General features: G+C 35.1%; 2 protein-coding genes across 5 annotated transcripts; both read right to left on the bottom strand.

The window, feature by feature from the left end:
• Nucleotides 1-597: 597 nt before the first annotated feature.
• Nucleotides 598-4,568, bottom strand: LOC133317061 (protein phosphatase 2C 53-like). 4 transcript variants are annotated; one of them, XM_061518855.1, is made up of 6 exons: nt 4,441-4,563; nt 4,220-4,295; nt 2,580-3,891; nt 2,165-2,482; nt 1,966-2,071; nt 598-1,359 (listed from the first exon to the last, which is right to left on the bottom strand). In XM_061518855.1, exons 3-6 carry the CDS (start codon nt 3,477-3,479, stop codon nt 1,025-1,027), a joined length of 1,659 nt encoding a protein of 552 aa, XP_061374839.1. In that variant the 5' UTR covers nt 3,480-3,891; nt 4,220-4,295; nt 4,441-4,563; the 3' UTR covers nt 598-1,024. The 4 variants fall into 4 exon arrangements, with proteins under 4 accessions (XP_061374839.1, XP_061374840.1, XP_061374841.1 ...); XM_061518858.1 differs by lacking the exon at nt 598-1,359 and adding an exon at nt 1,377-1,636 and having other exon boundaries at nt 4,441-4,568; XM_061518856.1 differs by lacking the exon at nt 4,441-4,563 and having other exon boundaries at nt 4,220-4,392.
• Nucleotides 4,569-7,776: 3,208 nt separating this feature from the next.
• Nucleotides 7,777-18,107, bottom strand: LOC133317080 (uncharacterized). Its single transcript, XM_061518892.1, has 12 exons — nt 17,710-18,107; nt 16,010-16,184; nt 15,777-15,860; nt 15,287-15,528; nt 14,925-15,156; nt 14,161-14,240; nt 13,819-13,903; nt 10,755-10,886; nt 10,560-10,673; nt 10,249-10,296; nt 8,831-8,918; nt 7,777-8,423 (listed from the first exon to the last, which is right to left on the bottom strand). Exons 1-12 carry the CDS (start codon nt 17,850-17,852, stop codon nt 8,332-8,334), a joined length of 1,515 nt encoding a protein of 504 aa, XP_061374876.1. The 5' UTR covers nt 17,853-18,107; the 3' UTR covers nt 7,777-8,331.
• Nucleotides 18,108-19,629: the final 1,522 nt, after the last annotated feature.

The following is a 19,629-nucleotide window of genomic DNA, read 5'->3' as shown; positions in this document are numbered from 1 at the left end:
ATAAAATTCTTACACATAAGTTCATGCTTAAAAAAAAAAACTCCTAAATTAGTTTCTAAAAAAACTATGATGCAACAACATTTATCTTTTATAGATTCATAATGTTTATCACATCCTTAAATGGAAATAAGGTTGTGAGGCAAAAAGATGAATTTGATAATTATTTATATATTTTAAGAAAGTAGTTTAGTATCATTTTTAGAATATTGATGCAATAACACGATAATATTTAAAAGATTAATTTAAGAATTTATTAAAAAAAAAAACTTAACCGGGGATGGTGTTCTATTTATGTAGAATTTAATGACAACCTTTGCCGGGACGGTTTCAGTTTTATTTTATTGCAAAACATGCCAGACACGTAGGACCTTTAGTTGGTCTTAATGCTCACGCCAATGAGATCAGAACTGCAACATTTGGATATTTATGGAGTCATCAATCATGGCGATGAACAAATTTAGTTCAATCATATTAAAGTAAATAATCTTCCTTGTAAAAGAATTGGTGAACTGGCAAGCATGTTGAGAATTGGGCAACCTGAATGCTGGGAAATATTCCAGAACTAGGTAAAGAAAAGCAGTTTACTCTCAGTATTCAGTGGGAAAACCATGATAAGCACATGTACACACACTATTACTATAAGGAAAGACAAAGACAGTTGATCACAACTTGTAAGTCACAATGCGAATTTGCTACTACTTTTTTATAAACAACACATGCTAAAATAATATGAAGTAAATGCCTCACAGAGCCTTTGTTCTCGGAGGCATAATAATGAATACAACATGCTGACAGATGTCAAAGGCATGGATGAAACTGGTCTCCTATACCTACAATGAGCAGCTAAGCTTTACATATCCCCAATGCGGCACAGTGTACAAGGAGACTCTCTTAGTCATTTGAGAATTCTAAGGAAGAGAGGGATCTCTATTATATTACAGGATTCTACTCTCAAGCCAAGAGATGCCCAGATGAAAAATTAATGGGCAAAACTATGTTGGATCATATTCAGTTGAAGAAACGGTCACGTCTTGCTCTTAAATTTTCTTTGAGCTTTCAAATCCACCACAATCACAGTGATGTTATCTTTGCTTCCTTTTTGAAGAGCACGGTTTGACAGGTACTCTGCAGCTGCTTGAGCAGCAGGATCAATTCCCTCTCCCCTTTCTGAGGATAGTGTCAAGCCATTCTTCTTGTGCCAGATAAGTATCCTTCTCCGAGCTAAGTCACACGCCTCTTCATTCGTCATGACATCCCACAAACCATCACTGGCCAGAATCAGACATTCATCATCTTTTGCACGGGGAAGAAACGTAACTTCTGGTTCTGGAATAATCCATGGCTTCAAATATCTATCCCCTGAAAGTTGCAAGTTGCAACAACGATAAACAGAAACAGTTTCAGCTCAACTACCCATGCATGTATTGTACTAGTCTCAGTTGCAACTTGCAAGGACAAGCAACCTCATTACCATGCAATGAAGAGAAATCCGATTTCCATAAGGCCTTCAAAGCAAGATCATAAACAAACCACAGAACCATACACAGTTTCCATAATTCACATTATTCAATATTCCATTTAATTAATCACCACGAAAAATAAGCCACAAACTCTAGCCAATCATAGTTATATATCCCTGTTCAACACAGAAAGTTGCAGCATAAGGGGAGGCAGTAGGGCTCCTACTTCAAAATTGCATCTAATGCAATAAGTGATATACAAGACTCTAAAAGTAACTTTCACAAACTGATATGGACATCATTTCTATCAGAGATTAGATTACATACATAGGCAATGCAACTGGTGTCCACTTTTTCCATTCATAAACTAAGATACTAACAAGAAGTGCGTTGAGAAAAGAAAGTCCTTGTAATCAGCCACGCTCACCAAAAGACTTTCATGACACTCAAACTATTGAACAATAGAAACACCTAAATAAACTGAAGTTTATGATTAAGTACATACCTATAGACCTTGACATTGCAAGAACGCCAAATACACGATGACCATTCCACTGTATCACCTTGCCTCCAGCTGCCTCAATTCTTGCATATTCATCATCTCGATTTGGCTACCATATAACAATCAGACACCAATTTCTTCTACTCAGTTAAAACTTTAAAATTTCAAAGGAAAAGCAAAACAAAAATTGGAGGTAGCTCACTTTATGATCGACAGATAACGCCATGGGTTCTTTGCCACGACACAGAACCGCTCTTGAATCACCACAGTTTGAAACTATGATATGAGATGAACAGATAATAGCAACAACAGCAGTGGATCCAACAGTTTCTGGGGCAACAGGCTCACAATTCACTTTCCCCCCAACTTCAGCATCAACCTTCAAAAAACAGTTGGTGAAAGCTTTTTTCCACTGATCTTGACAATCATTCTTGGCATTTCCAACTATTAAACCTTCCTTGACAAATTCTAGTTCCTCAGCCAAGGCCAAATGTATCCGATCACGACAATAATTTGCCACCTGAATGAGGAAAGCAAGCTCAATATGAAGCGCTACCCACAGAAAAATACAAATCATTTGACACGAGAATCACATTAAAAACAAGATCAAACTTTACCTGAGAGCCACCATGGCCATCGTAGACTCCAAAGAAATGAACTGTCTGCTGATTGAAACACTTGTTCATTCCATCAAGCACCCTATCACCAATTAGCATTTGGATAGGAATTTTAAAAAATCGAGGTACAGTTGCAACTGCATCTTCCATCTCAGGCCTTTTTCCACACATTGATGTAAATCCCCAAAGGGGGGTACAATCCAATTCAAAAACACTCCGACCAAATATACCACTCACCCCTTTTTCCAGAGGTATCTGATGAAGAAAAACAGTAGTAGGCTTTGGACCAGATCTAATTCCTGTCTCTTCTTCAAGGCTCACTGCTACAGCAAGGGGTTCGCTCATAATATCTGCCTCAACATTTGACTCACCCAAATCAGCAGCCCTGGCAATAATTTTGACAGCAGAGATGCTCTTGTCTATATCTATGGAACTTGTGGTCCCAAAATCTGAAGTAAAGTCGGAACTGAGGAACTCATCTCCGCAGACACTACTATTCTCACTGGCTATTGAAAGAGAAGAGTTATCAATAATTGGATCACCTTCCAATGATAAGGAATCATCCTCCTCAATTTCTGGGGTTAACACTTCATCACCAACAACCGAAGTGCTTATGTTTTGGGATATTATATCCAACAAAGGAATTTCTCCTTCTCTTCTCTGTTTTGGTGGCGTGACTGTTGTAATAACAACATCATCCTCCAGATTGCCACCGTTATGATCCTCATCAGAACCTATAAAAGTCTCATTGGAAACCTTAGTTATAGAATTAGATAACAATCCAGCATCTGCCATCAGCTTAAGTCTGGATACATCCATGTGGGTAGCTATGGTTGGTTTATCACACACTGAATTACCTACTCTTAATGGAACTGCAACAGTGGTCGACATCTCCTCCATCAAAATCCTTGTCTTTGTAGCACAAAAAGTTACCCTTGCACCCTTCTGATATCACACAAACTGTCATATTTCAAGTAATTTATCACCTACTTTTCTAATTGAAAACAATCCAGGAATAGCGTGGATTTTAAAATAAGATTTTCCATGTCTAAGATGCACGATAAGACCAAGGGAGGAGGCAAATTCAACTTATGCAAAGCATGGTTATAGTTAAGAGGTGGTGAAAGTGAAATGGGAGTAGTCAGATCTGGTCAACAACAACGGATCCGAACTTCCATTTGTGGAAACTCTAACCATAAAATAGCTAGGCTACACCCTTTTCAAGCATTATCATATTCTTCTCTCAATTCTTCTCTGTCTACCTTCGTCAACTCTAGTGAGAAAGAAATAGTTTGAAAGAAACAAACTTTATCTGCAAAAAAAAAAAAAAAAGGCATAAAAAAAAAGATTAAATCCCACAAAAATAATAGAGAGAGAGAGAGAAAAAAAACAACACTCATTATTTCTAAACACAAGAAAGAAAGGTCATGAGAAAGAAACCCATGAAAATCAAAGTGTCAAGAATCACAAGGAAGCCCTAAAAAGATGACAGCCTTTTTTACACATAACACCACGAGTTACCTGGATCTGAGGCAACGCATCTCAGCCTCGTCCCATAATAATAATTACAAAATTGAATGAATGAAAGAAAGGAATGAAAGAAAGGAAGAAAGTTAAAAGAAGAAAAAAGGATTCACTACCTAATTTTGTGAACCGTGTAGAGTCTTCTTGTTCCTTCTATTCTGTTCTCACTGTCTTGTCTTCTAACTTTGACACCTGAAACCCATGATTGGAGAAGGAACAAAGAATCAACCAAAAAAAACAAGACATGTGCTTTCCTTAATCCTAACCATTTAAGTAATAAAAATAACAGCTCTGTTGTGTTCTTTTCGTCCATACGATGTGATATACAAGTGCATACCTGGCTGGGTATTGATGTGGGTGTGAGAACAAAGAGTGGAGAAGAAAGAGAAATAATGACCAAAAAAAAAAATGAAACTTTCTAATGAAAGAAAGAAATATAGTTTGAAAAGAGAAATGGGCAATTTAGAACAGAAGAGAAAAAAAAAAAAAGACAGTATAAGTGTCGAGGGACAATGAAGTTGGGACACATGTCAAAACTCCACCCATTCATCCATCTCCACGCTACGCTCACTTCACTTCTCATCGATCTCCACCTATTTTTATTTGTTCTAAATACGAATCATACCGTGTAATGTAACAGTGCACTATGTTTTGTTATTTATAGGAATAGATAATGTGATTAATGTGTTTAGGAAATAATTTTATTTTATATATATATATATATAAATATTTATTTCTTATATATATATATATAAAAAAATATGTGAGATTATGTGAGGGAAGAGAATAGATAAAAAAAATATCGGTTTTTTATATTTTTATGTGTGTGTAAGAGATAAAATTTATCTCTTATAACATGAGAAATATTATTCTAATTATATAATTATCTTATTTTTTCGTCATACATACTTTTTTTTACTTCTAATTAAGAGTGAGGAAAGAAAAAAAAGTAAAGTCGATTAAGATAATGATATAATAATATGAAAAAAAATAACTATAAAAAAGGAGAAGATTATACTTAACTATTATTTTAAATTTACTGAGTAACAAAGCTAACTTCCCAAACCAGCTAGCGCCAAAAAAAAAAATTAACTGATGCCAAATACCAAAACGTGGAAGGTTATTTAGTCACCTTAAAAATGTAACTAATTTTCAAATTTTAGCTAAGACCAAGTCTTCTTCCTCCACATCAGTGGTCTTATTATTCTTATTATCTGATTAATTATCATTGAATCAATTGAAATCAACTGCAGTTAATTTTTTTTCTTTTTTTAATCATTAATTTTAAATTTATCCAACGATAATCAATCAGATAATAAAAATAATAAATTTAAAATAATAATAAGTATAATTATCCCATAAAAAAAATACACATAATATTTTCTCCCGATTTTATAAACTATTTTATTGCTGCTTTGTTTTGCTCTTATTACACTCTTAAAATTCGGAAAAGACCTTTCACTGAAAAAAGGAAATAGAAACTCTTCACTCGAATGGCAATTTCCAAAGTTGACTTCGATCCCGGGATTTTTTTTATTTTTTCGCCCTTCAAAGTCCACATCAATTTATGTGTTCGTCAATTATCAGTATCTCATTTCTTATTAGCTGAGAGTAGTTAGTGTAAACCTATTTCTATTTTACGAATTTAAAATTCATACAGTCATCACCTATTTTTTTAAATTCATCACCTATTTTGTTTATGACGTATTGTCATCTTCAGCTTTATGAAGTCAGCATTCCAAATAAAAGAAAACGCTATATAATTATAAAATATGACCATAGATTGAATTGAAATAACAAATGATGATATGATAGTTTAGTTGTTACATTAAAGTTAAGCAGGTAAATATAAAAGTATCTCTTCGATCATTTTTAATATCATCTTAGAAAGAATTTAAAATCTTAACACTAAATATATCCCAAAGAATTTCCTCGCATGAAGGATATACATGGTTTATAAAAAAAAAAAAAAGATTGAATTGAAATTAGTTTAGTTACTTTCACTGGCTGTTATGCTTTTGACATCTTCAAACCAAAAAGATAAAGAAATAATTAACCATTTAACATTTTTATTGGAAAGTGTATATTGCAGGAGGGTGAGACATTTCGTCACATATGATGTTAGAATTCATGTGTTTATTAAAAGGATGTCCCACCAATGAAATAGGACTCCCACGACTAAAAAGGCGTCCCATCGTTACTTTCATCATCCACGAATTTGGAAAATTTATGTGCATAGATAACGACAGTTAAAACTATTTTGGTTCATATTTCCTTTCACCTTTATACAATACTCTTATTTTTGTTTGGTTCTTAAAAAATAAAAAACAAATTAAACGTTTATACATACAATTGTTTTTAATATACTTCTTACCGTTTATTAATATTGATCACTCCAACACAATATGGGCTGACCAATATGGACTTTGAGTTTGGTGCTGATTATGTTTGCTTTGATGCTAAGCTCCTTTGGATCAATGGCTCTGGCTGGGGTACCTGCAAATTGCAATGACACTCTGACGCTTAAGTCAATATCAGAGTTGGCTTATGTTATGATCTTACTAGAATTAGATAGATGTACATGGGTATATATCTCTGGCTTATATAGCAATTCTCTTGTCGTCTTTGGTAGGCGGTGTGCCTTCTAATTGGCTGTTCCTGGACTGCAGATTTATCTGTCTCTTGTGCTTTTCTAGCTATACTCCTATGATGGGTTGCCTTCTTAGAGTAGGTGGCAAGCTGGAGTTGTCTTTCGTGTATTGGTTTACAGCGCGGTGGTTCTTAGTTTATTATTGGATCATTCCTTAAGTTTTAAGTCATATAAGGCGGCTAGGCACAATGAAACCATTGCGCCTTCGGGTTTTTATGCGCGATGGAAATGTTGCGCATTTCATTGGATCTGTATATTCCTGGACCTCTTGTGGACTTTAACCTTTTGTGGGCCTATTGTGATTTATCTAGATCAAATATTATTATACTAGTAAAGATATAACATAAAAAAACTGTAACGATCGGATTAAAATTAAATATCGCATATAAAGATAAAAATATTATCTACATATATGTTTTTAATAAAGGGAAAAGAATAATTCGTTTTGTGCTAGCCACAAATCTCCACAAAAATATTATTTTTTGTATCTTTATGTGTTGTCATTTTTAATTTAATTTCTATTACAACAACAAAACAACACAAATAAATTTGAAAATTATTGTACTATAAAGATAAAATGAAAACCCTTTTTCATTTTAGATCCAATATGATAATATGTTACATAAGAGCCAAAATATATTTAAACCAATCATTTTGGTGCCTATTATCATCAAGAAGTCAAGCAGGAGTTTACTTCATACAGAGCAAGCATTGACGTAGTCGCCATTTAGAATTTAGAATTTAGAAAAAGATACAATTGACGTTCTTGATGACGAGGTGATTTCTGTCTTTAATGCATCTCGAGTCTCAACCATACATTTCTCTTGAAGATGGTATCTCCTCTCTTAACCACCAAAAAGCCTAAAATAGGCGAGATTTCTTTATTTATTTTTTTCAAAAAATGCAAAGAAATCACGGTGGATAAACAGACCTCCAAATGGATGGCTATCCGCTTCAAGCTCAATCCTTATGGGTGTCATATGAAGATTGGTACAGGGGGGGATGGGGCAATTAACAAAAAGTTGCTTGTATTCATTCATGCATTAGACAGTGACCAGGACAATCAGGATGACTTCAGTAATTGCACTTTTCCCACAAAAAAAATAGGTACAAGGTAAAGGGCAAAGGAAACTGAGCAGCTAAAGACAATATTCATAATCCATCTCCAAGAGTCTCTCTTTTATAGTTAAGTTTTTTCTATCTTCCAATAAATGTACACATCACATCGAATAACTTTATCAGGATGCTTTCTTCTTAGTTCCTCAGTAATTTGTCCATAACTAACATTTAACCAGCAACTGCCACTAGAGAAGGCATGTTTTCCACAGCCAACCTGGGCAGCGAGGACAGTAGCACTCAGTTGCACAACTCTTAGTTCCTAATTTGAAAATTCAAATACACACACGGTGTTGCCCTACAAGCTCTGACAATGCCGTTCAACTACTTGCTGTACACATTGTTCTTGCAAATGGCATGGGAATTGAAGTACTATAAAAGATGTTTTTGGCCAAATATTTAAAGCCAAAGCAGGTGCATATAAACTCAACACGATCGGCTTCAATTTGCACTAAGTTCAAGTCATGGTAACATGGGATCTCCAGATGACGCGAGCATTTGTAAACCTGTTTCCTCTGCTGCCCGTTTAGAAGTATAATCTTGCATGTAATCACCTGCAAATTGCTAGATCATGAATAAATTCAAGCTTGATAAATGTTGGGTTGGTATAGTTCTTTTTCTTCTTTAAGATTCCTTTAAATTGTTTCATGCCAATCCCAATTTAGTGCTTCTAAACTTGAATTTCATAAGTGCTGATTCTAGGCTCCTTCCCGCAATACCATTTTGATCCCTATGCCAGTATATTATTCAGGAACATTGCTACTAGTTTGACCCAGCAAGCTCAAGACTGGTTGGAAATGATTACAAAAATTCAGTTTGACATGCATATGTTCATTGAAAGAATACAAGGACGCTGACTTGCAAGAACAACAATTCCTTATAGCCACAGTATGTAACCACTAAATTCTCAACTATGTAATCTTATACACGAAATAAAAAGTTGTGATGTTATATTACATACCAAAAGACTGACGAAGCCCTTCTTTTACAGCATCAAAGTTCTTGTATGTGTAACCAACAAAGTTTATATCTTTGGGAGTTGGAAGCATCTGCAAGAATTAGGTGGAAATTGGAAGTTCGAACATCAAAATACGCCACTTTTTCTGGCTATAACATAAAGCTCTACAATAGATACGTTGAAACCAAAAAGAGGCACAGATAAAAATACATATATTGAATGACATACATAATGGATTTCTACATCAAACAAAATGATATAAAGAGAAAAATATTCCTCTACTCTCAAACAAAATAATTAAATAAAGAGAGAAGATTTCTGAATCTTCATAGTTACGGCCGTAACTCAAACAGAAAAACCCAAGGGCAAAACAAATTGAGAAGGTGTCAGCTGAACCAACTAGTAAAGCATTTTGTAGTCACTCCAAGGACCTGGGATCAAATCCCTACCTTTCACTATGCACGGGGATTTACCTCCCATTATGTAATCGACATCAATGGACCAGAGATGAAAAAGAAAACAAATTGAGAAGAAACATTGATAAATTTAAGATCAATAGTAAGAACGAAGGATAATAATTCAAAAATAAAAAAAAAATGATCAAGTCCCATGCATTTGTCTTCAAGTAAGAAAGAAGGATAACAATTCAAAATGAATTTCTGTTTATTTTCACCACCTTTTGGAAGTCAAAATACACATTTCTTAGACTGGCTTACCACAAATAAAACCTTAATACAAGCAACATAATTTGCTTTTCCAAATATATAAATTGCTTCATTATCACCTTGGACGCGCCATATAAGCAACAAAGTTTTCTGAAAACAACCCAAGTAATTTTGCTATGCTATAAACAAATTAATTTTTTAGTCATCACACACAAATCAAATATATCTCAAGAAGAAGCAGAAAGTGTAGCTTGGTTTAAGGAAAACAGTACTTGTCATTTTATAGTTTTGATATATAGAAAAATAAATAAAGAATTTTCAAAACTTGCTATTACTTATCAGAAACCATGTTCTGAAAAAGTATCAGATAGCACCAATATGGCCATAATAAACTATTAAATATGTAGCATTTCATCTCATAGTATTGACTATCAAGGAAAGTGTGGCAACCAAGGAGAGAGTATCTTTGATACCAGCATAATAAACTTTTAGTTAATTATTTTGCTTCCCATGGATGTGTGTTTAAATTAGCTTACTTATATTCAAAACAGCTTATGATCAAAATCTTACTGAGTTAGCCTTTGTTTTTTTTTTTTTGTTTTTTTTTTGGGGGGGGGGACTAATATAATTTAAACAAGCACAATAATTAGAGATAATTATAACACACTTCATATGTCTTTACATATAACATTTGATAGCAAGAAATTTAAAAGAAGAAAATGATGCTGACATGCAAATCAATACAAGCAAGTCTACCTTCCGTGAGGACCCAGACCCAGTTCTTGCAGCTGCTGGTGGATCTACCTAACAAATCACAAAAGATGCAATAAGAAAATATTCAGGCTTAGGTTCAACGGCGCATCTCACAACAAAATTATGGACTTCATACTCAACAAAGAATATAAATATCATCAAAGATGTGGAAAGATAATACTTTTCAAACGATTATAAGCAAAAGTTAGACATTTGCAGTTCCAACAGTTGGTATCAGTTCTGCGGTAAGAGAATATATAGAGGGGGAAAACAACGAGAATAGCATATAAAAGGTGATGAGTTCATAATTATACCTCATCAAACTTCATGAAGTTTTGGGTATCCAGCTCCCCATTGACTTGTGGTTTAAATGCTGCCTCCATTTCATACAATTTATCCCACTCCACACCCTTGAACCAAGGATGAACCTGGTACATATAGAATGTAAGGTGACAAAAAGAAAGTTGACACAGCATTACAGCAATATTTAATAAAAATGAACACCTTACCTTGATTTCATGTGCCCCTCGAGTACCTAACCTATGATCAACATCACACAGCAACCTGTAGATTAGATCCTTAGCCTCAAGTGTCAGCTGAGCATCTTCTGGAAATCTTAAATGATTTCTCCAATGAACAATCTGCAGCAATTGATAAATTTAGTGTCAACAAAGAAGAATGTCTGAACACTGACCCTGTGCAACTAACTGAAGGTTTTAATTAATACGTTATGGATAAAAGAATTACTGGTAGTCATAAGATGTAGTAAAGATAGTCGAATAATGTCAAGGAAATACATAAGAAATAAGTAGTAAACTGACAGATTCCCGCATAATGTCAAGAACCAATGCCCTTTGCGCTTGAGCATTTGATAATGTAAAGAAATAAGGGTGACTATTATCAAAATTGTAACTATTTGGAGACAAAAGCACTAATATCATGTTAAAATTCAACTCTTCCAAAAGCTTAAACTATTAGGTGAAGGCACATGAGTAATTTTATTACATCTTTAAAGCGTAAACTTCCAATCACCCCTTATTATTTTTATGAACATTTTATAATGGTTGAAATTATAGGGATTTAAGTAAGAAAGGAAGAAAAGAGAGACTAAAAACTAATTAACATGAAATTGGTACTGATCTAATATATTATGATGTGATACAAATTGCAAAGCACTAATCCCTATTTATACTAATATTAAATCCAAAATCTAATTAAATAAAGAAATAAAGAAACTATTTTTAAGAGATAAACTAAGATACTCTAGATTATTCTAAGATACAATCAATATATTATGAGATATTTTTTATATATTCTAATAGTCCCCTCAAGCCAAAGCTTACTAAGCTTTAAGCTTGTTACAAATAAGCTATTTAAAAATGAAAAATTACCAAACAATATAATCTAGAACAAAGACCAGCACGGCCAAACTGCATATCTAGGACAAAGACTAACAAGATCACACTACATTTGAGATAAAGACTAACGGGGCCAAACTGCATTAAAGACAAAGAACAAGGCCAGATTGCATATCTAGGACAAAGACTGACAGGTCTAAACTAAATCTGGGATAAAGATCAGTAAGGCCAAACTATTGATACAAAGAGCAACAGGGCTAAGCTGCATCTAGAACAAAGACCGGCAAGCCCTGCATGTATGGGACAAAGATCTTCCCAATTTCACCCCCTCAATACTATATTGGCATTGCAAAAGAGCCAACAAGGACAACAGATCTGGAAAGAGGACAGTGAGGCAAGTCTACTAATGCTGGTGGATAAGAGGGCATGAAGTTACTAGTTCTTTCATGTCAATTTCACCAAACAAGAAGAGCAACGTCAGAAAAAGGTTGGGCAATGGAGAAAGTAGGTTGGACAGGACCAAATCACACAAGACCGTGGGCACACTGGACTGGTAGCAAATAGTGCAGCACAGAGACCCTATCACACCAAACATAGTCCGAATGTGATGGTGAGTACAGATTGGGGCATATTTGAGAATAGGGACCTGGGGAGACTACTGCACAGCAAATGGTTGGGCAAACAGAGCATGCACGCGCCTGGATGCGCGGCTGCAAGGCCTCATAGGATGAAAATGTGCAGATAGCAAGAATGGCAAGTAAGGGCGCGTGCAAAGGCAAATGGACTTTAGACTCTGGCAACAGAAAAATTGGCCAACAATGAGTCCAATGGTGTAGGTTGCAGATGAAAAGGTCACTGAAAATTTTTCCGGCCAGGCAAGTAAGGGCGCGTGCAAAAGCAAATGGACTTTGGACTCTGGCAACAGAAAAATTGGCCAACAACGAGTCTAGTGGTGTAGGTTGCAGATGAAAAGGTCACTGAAAATTTTTCCGGCCAGAGAAGAGGCAGGAAAAGCGCAGATGGTTGCCTAAAAATGTGGAGTTGGTTGCTAGAATGAGGGCATGACAAAGAAAACCAAAAAAGTTGATGGCATGGCCAACGACAACAGGCCTCTGGGATCTGGACAGTTGCAGATTGAGGAGAAGAGGTGGATGGAAGGATGGCATGGCCAGGGAAACCAGAGAATAAAGTAGAAATCCAGATTTTAAAGGAACTCGCAGTTGAATAGTGACAGGACAGGCCTTGGAGGATGGTATTGCTATGATATCATCTTGAAATTATAGGAATTTAGGTACGAAAGAAAGAAACGAGAAAAAATTGAATAATATGAAATTGGTATTAATTTGATATTCTGCAAGGCACTAATCCCTATTTATACTATTATTAGATCAAAATCCTAGTTAAATAAGGAAATAAGCTATTAAATATGAAGAAATAAGAAAACTATTCCTAAGAGATCATTTAATATACTCTAGACTATATTAAGATACTATCAATATATTATGAGATATTTTTCATATGTTCTAACAATTATTGTCTCAATTAGAAATAAAAATACTCCATTCCTCTCCAATCTCCTCCATCCAAGCGTATCTAAGTGTCCTATTTTATTTAAACTTTAATATTGTACAAATTAAATATCATTGTGCTGATGAGGGTTGGCTTAACTAAGATGATCCAACAGTGTCCAAGTCCTTGGAATGGGGTAATCATCCCTTCGCTTTTGTCCCGCTCCCCCTTAGATTTTTTTTTTTTTTAGTTGCCAATATTTTGTTGGGGGATAGGGAGAAGGGATAAAATATTTGAGTCTCCAAAAGAATGCTAGTAGTAACAATAGGAAATGGCCAAGTTGTGCATCAGCTTTTTTTTTTTGGAAATATTCCAATCGGTTCATTGCTTCGCAACTAATCCGATTCGGGACGGATCCAAGATTAAGACTTTAAACCCCTCCCAAATGTGGTACTGGGGAGATTCGAACGCATGCTCTCAGTTGTGCATCAGCTTAAACTCCCCCTCTTCCTTAATTTTTCTCAGTTGCTAGTATTTTATTCAGAGATAAGAAAAAGGGTAGAATATTTAAGTCTCCAAAGGAACACATGTAGTAACAATAGGAAATGGTGCTAAGTCGAGCATCGGCTTAAACTACAAACGAGATTCAAGAAAACTTTGTTAATTTTGTTTAATGAGAAGCCATTAAGCCAATTAAGGATGTTACCTTTCTGCATGTGGTTATTGGGTCATCAGAATAAAATGGAGGATAACCAACCAGCATTTCGTACATTATTGCTCCTAGTGACCACCTGTCCATATGAAATAATTACACATGAAATGTAATAAATAGATAGAGGAAGATGGTAGAATTGTTGTAAAACAATCATGCTAATTAAAAATTGTACAAATTTCTTTCACAAATAAAAAGGTACAAGCTTCAACTGATCAGCCAAAAGTGTTACTCCAGACTAATCACAAATATACCTCACAAAAATAAAATAAAAAACTTGCACAAATCTTCATGAGTGATAGATCACAAGGCCTAAAACATAAGGTAAGAACTAACCAATCACATTCCATCCCATATCCTTTTTTCAAAAGTACTTCAGGAGCAATGTAGTCTGGTGTCCCCACTGTTGAAAATGCCTTTCAAAGAGAAACAAGGGAACTGTGTGAATTGAAAGGCCTCCTTATCTTAACGGCTATATTAGCACAGAAACAAGTGAAGTAGTAATTGTATGAAATGTCATTGGAAAGCATAATTTAATGCAATGACTAGCAAAACAGCCATGATCTGATACTACAATTTTCTAAAAATAGATTTATAAGTACTATAGCCCGAGTTACACTAACTGCACTATACCATGCCATACTATAAGACTGCACATTGGAATAGAGTTGCACATAGGAACAGAGTTACACTATAATGACATGCACCCAGAATTTTACAAATTTTACGTCCATAATATATGTTTGGAACCTTCAAAGATTTTTTTTTCCTTAAACAAAAAAATGTTTTTATCCTAGCCCTGTTTCCTATAGTATCATTCAAATAGAAGAAAAGAATCTTACAACAATATCCATAGATGTTAAGAAACCAGTGACAGAGGCATGTTTAGAAAGCTCGGACCATCTTAGTGAACATAAATTCTTGGGTTTAATGATTGCTGGAAGAAAGTCATTTGAGTAAAGAATGCAAATACACATTTTCTTGGACTGACAGATTAAAAAATCTTTTAAATATAAGCATGATTCTGTTCGGAAACATGATTGACAATGTATTTTCTTCCAAATCTCAACAATAATGTAACAGTGAATTTGCTAGCATACCAATTTCCTCCTGTTCATCTGCCAATGCTGAAGCTGTTCAAGTGGACTTCTCCAGCTGCTCCGATTGTCTGCATCATCAATATCCATTGGCTCTGCCAAAGTTTCATCATCCATCGTCTGATTTTCGTGCAGTGTAGACAAGGTAGTACAATCAAGAGGCTTGCAGAGCCCAAAATCAGAGAGCTTCATGTGACCATTTTTATCCAGAAGTAGGTTATCAGGTTTAATATCTCTGAAAAATAGATGACAGAAATTAATATAACTGTTTGGACGGTAAAATGATCCATTTCATCATCCAATAAACCATCATCACTGGCTTAACAAATTAAGCTAACAACTTTATAAGCACAGTCAAACTGAACCTGTGAATGTAATTGTGTTTGTGAATAGACTCTATGGCCAGAACACTCTGTGCAATGTAAAATCTAGCAACATTTTCACTTAAGGTGTCTTCCCTAATCAGCAAAGTCATAATGTCACCCCCAGGCAGATACTCCATAATTAAATACAAGTAGTCAGCATCCTGAAATGAGTAGTAAAGTTTCACAATGCAATGACTGGCAACTTCAGCCAGCAAGTTCCTCTCAGCTCTAACATGTTCCACCTGTAGGAAAAAAAGATCTTTTTAAGTAAAACAGCAACTAAGCATTCTTCACGACATCCATTGACTTGGTGATACATCCTAAATGGAGACAGTATGACCTATTAACGAGTTTAGACTAATACATTTCAGCTGTAACATTGAAACTTGAGAGGAATATGCAGAGAACTAAATCGTATGTCAAGTCTGTTATCTGCATCCATCAGTGATTTCTAAGTTTTGTTTTATTCAATATGTTATTTATATCTCACCTGGCCTCTCTTAAGCATTTCAGATTTCTTCAGCTTTTTCATGGCATAAATATTTCCAGATTTCTTCTCCCGACATAGTCTAACCTGTAATTGAATGAGTTAGCAGAAAATAATACCAAAAAAGACACTTACATGGTAAGCATCCATTTCCAAACAACACCAAATAATGATGCATTGTGTATCCAACAAGAACTCTTTCATGCACAAATAAGCATGCCAGGGACAGTTCTGACCTCCCCAAAGGCCCCCCTTCCAATGATGGTCAAAAGCTCAAAATCATTAACACAAATCTTGTGCCTTTTCAATCGCATATATTCAGTCTCTTTCCTCTCTAAATCTTTGATGAGGCTGATCCGTTCCTCATTTGGCACATCGGAAGAAGCTAGTTTTCTTTCTAAAACCCAACGCCTAGAATCAAAAAATTGTGTCAGGATCAGGAAATCCAAAACACAAAGTCAAGAAAAGATCTGCATCAGACTAGAGACTGTTCTAGGAAAATACATAAGTATGGCTACTAGCAGAGCGGCCAATATAAACCTTCACATCTTTAACTATTTTGTTTTACAGATGAAGCTCACAAAAGGAAGACCATAGGTTAGGTTGTTTCACCCTGATCAGATTAGACCAAATCATAATGTCCATTAAAACAAGGCAACAAGTACCTCTTATGATCAAGTGAATAAATATATGATCTCATTCATTAATTGCTATAAAAGCATCGTGCATACTGAAATATCACTGAATGCAACAAATTCAAAAAGATGCGTGCTTTTTCCATCCATGGTGCATAGATAATTCTAAAGCAATAACTTCAATTATTAACAGAAAATTGAATGCTCAATATATGGAATGAACATATGATTGTCTCTGTTTATGATTCTAAATAGGCTTGCACATATGTTTGTCCCTATTTAGTAGCCATGTTTTTAATTGCATCAATGTTGTCCTTCAATCTTAGTTCGCATTGAATCCAGTCCTTGCCATCAAATTATAACACACCAGTTGCTTGTGCAGCTGTTTGCTATGTTTACCAAATGCCATGAAAATGCAAAGATGCCCATTGATAGATATTAAAAATGTAGAAACTAGAATGAAAAGGCTGTAAGTAAAATTATAGGGACCAATTATAATTGAGCCTTTTAAGCAAAGCAATCTAACATGACCCATAATTTTTGTAGATCAGAGTTGATTCTAGAAATCTTTCTCGACCACTATTGACAACTACAGCCAAATTGTGACCACAAGATGGTAAAAAGTAAAAAGAACATAAAAAGATGGACGGTTCAAGTTGTCTAACCACAAAAGGAGGAGGTAATTAATTTATTTATAGATTTACGACTTGACAAAGATTATTCAACCAAAGCATACAGATATTGGGTTAAGGAGTGTTGTGATACCCAAAGACGCACTTAAGCTTCTCCTCACTGATCAATTCTAGAAATGTAACATATGATAGAACTAATGAAGACGAGAATCAGGTAATTAAGCTCAAGATTATCATTAAGAGCCTGCATCATACATGATGACATTTACTTAAACTAAGAAATACAAGCCTTCATACTCTGACAACCAAGTTAATCCCTTCCATTGAGTCTTACCATCTATTGAGATGGACTGATTACCATATCTCAAATATCCTATATGCGTTTACTTCAACTCAAGAATCAGAGCCACCTAACAGATTCATACTCGGATCAGTTTAAGTTAAGAAGTTTCCAGTTGCCGACCTACGAAACCCAAATACAGTAATTTACAACTAGATTGCCTCAGCTACCAAGGCAGGGAAAGGTTAAAAAAGGTAATTAAATGATAAGACCTAAGCCTGAATTTGCATTGTGCTCGATTTAACCGAAGAAAGCAGTTTTGCAAAACACCAGGGTTCAAAAATTCCTGAGCAAATCAGAAATAAAATGGATAATAAACAGTTTCCTACCTCTCCTTCCGCTCTTGGATGTTCTTCATCTGAGCCCTATAATGATTCTCAATGAACATCTTGGCTACCGCCACCTTCTCCATGGTCAAGCTCGAACCCAACACCTCCTCTGCTCCTTTCCCTTCCTCCTCGAGATCCTCCATCTCTCTCTCTCTCTCTCTCTCTCTCTCTCTCTCTCTCTCTCTCTCTCTCAGTGTATGTGTGTGTGTTGTGTGCGTTGTCTAGCACTGTGAGCGTGAGTGAGTGTGAGAGAGAGAGAATAATGTGTAACTCCAACTCCAAGTGTATCTATTCTTTATGTATACAAATCTAACCTATCTGATTCTTCTGAACCTTTTCTCTCTCTCTCTCTCTCTCTCTAACTCTTCAACCCCCAACACAGAGACACACAGTACAGCTTTCTCTCTCTAGAAAACACCCTGGAGCTCTTATTTATTGCAACAACGAGGAGACGATGCATTAAAGAAAAAGCCAAGGATTTAACTCCAGGATACGACACCTATGCTATCCAATGCACTTTCCACGCATCTTCCGAAGCCACGTAACCCAAGCTATTTTGGAATTTTCACCTTTCGCTAACGTGGCGGAATCACGTCTTGGAGGCTCACTGAAGTTTTTTGGATGGTGGCGTAGGGGAACGTGGCCGGGAATAGATTAATGGAAAAGTGTGTTGTGGGGGAGTGGATGACGCGCTGGGGGATGAGGGTGCGGGACACATTGGGTTGCGGTAGGAGGAAGCGTCGCTGTCACATCATAAATGAAAATTACGCATTTTTACTACATGGAAACAACGAGGCAAGGCCCACTTTTATGGGTTTGATTGGGTCGTGTCGCCCACTCTCCTTGCCTAGGACGTTTCCTTTTATTAAATTCTCTGCACCCTCATTGGCTGTCTCCGACTCTGCTGGTGTTTGTGTTATGGGTTAAGCTCCAATGCAATGCGTTGTTCTTGTTTAGTAAGCCATCGCGCCGTATACATGTATTTTCTCATCTGGATCTGAGTTGTCCCTGTCTTATTCTATCTGTTTTTCGTTTTTCTATTTCGATTATAAACTTCGCTATTTTAACCCCACTCGCACCTTACACCCCCATCCAAAAGATGTTTTAAGGTCAGATTGATGCATCTTACATCTTGCTTAGACGAGAGATAATATAAGTTCAAATTACTTTTATATCATTGAATATTTTTTTATTCAATAACTATATCATATAATTTAATATTCAATTAAAATTACTTATTATTTTATAGTTACATGCTAAGATTAACATAATACAGATTTTTATAAAAAATAATATAAATAATCAAGAAAATGAATGATTCTAATTTAATAGTTTACTTGATAAAAGAAATATGTAGATTAATAAATAATGTAATAATGTCGAATCTCATAATAATATAAATTAATTCCATCCGGAATATTATGGTAATAAAGATTTTAATATGTAATACAATTTTTATAGTCAACGATAGTTCCGAATTGGGAAAGGTCCAGGCACGCAGTGTATTGATCTTAGTCCTGTTTAGTTGTTAAGCTTTTTAAAAACTGATAGAGAGAGAATTAAATCTGCCGTTGTTAAGAAATAAAAGCTTGAAATATCATCAGATCTATCTCATAACAATACGGATCTGGATCTTCTCATGTGAAAATTCATATGATCATGTCATGTGGAGAATCATAACCATACAAAGGTGGATCAATGATAAAAATGAAGGAGAAAAAAAAAATGATAAAATAAGTAATTACGAAATCATAACCGTTGATTTACCTTTATATGATTGCGATCTTTTCAAATGACCATATCATATTTTTTTGGCACATGAGAGGATCGATTTCCGAACAATACAGATTATTTCTTTTGTCTTTCGTTTTTTCAGAGGTTATTTCTAAAGAGAACCTCAGATGCGTATAAATAAACTTA

This window comes from Gastrolobium bilobum, unplaced genomic scaffold (assembly GCF_033153095.1).
Source record: "Gastrolobium bilobum isolate Gb01-03AN ecotype WA unplaced genomic scaffold, APGP_CSIRO_Gbil_v1 utg5255, whole genome shotgun sequence".
Taxonomy (NCBI): Eukaryota; Viridiplantae; Streptophyta; class Magnoliopsida; order Fabales; family Fabaceae; genus Gastrolobium; species Gastrolobium bilobum.
The sequence above is the reverse complement of the archived record's forward strand: the minus strand, read 5'-3'. Positions and strand labels throughout refer to the sequence as shown.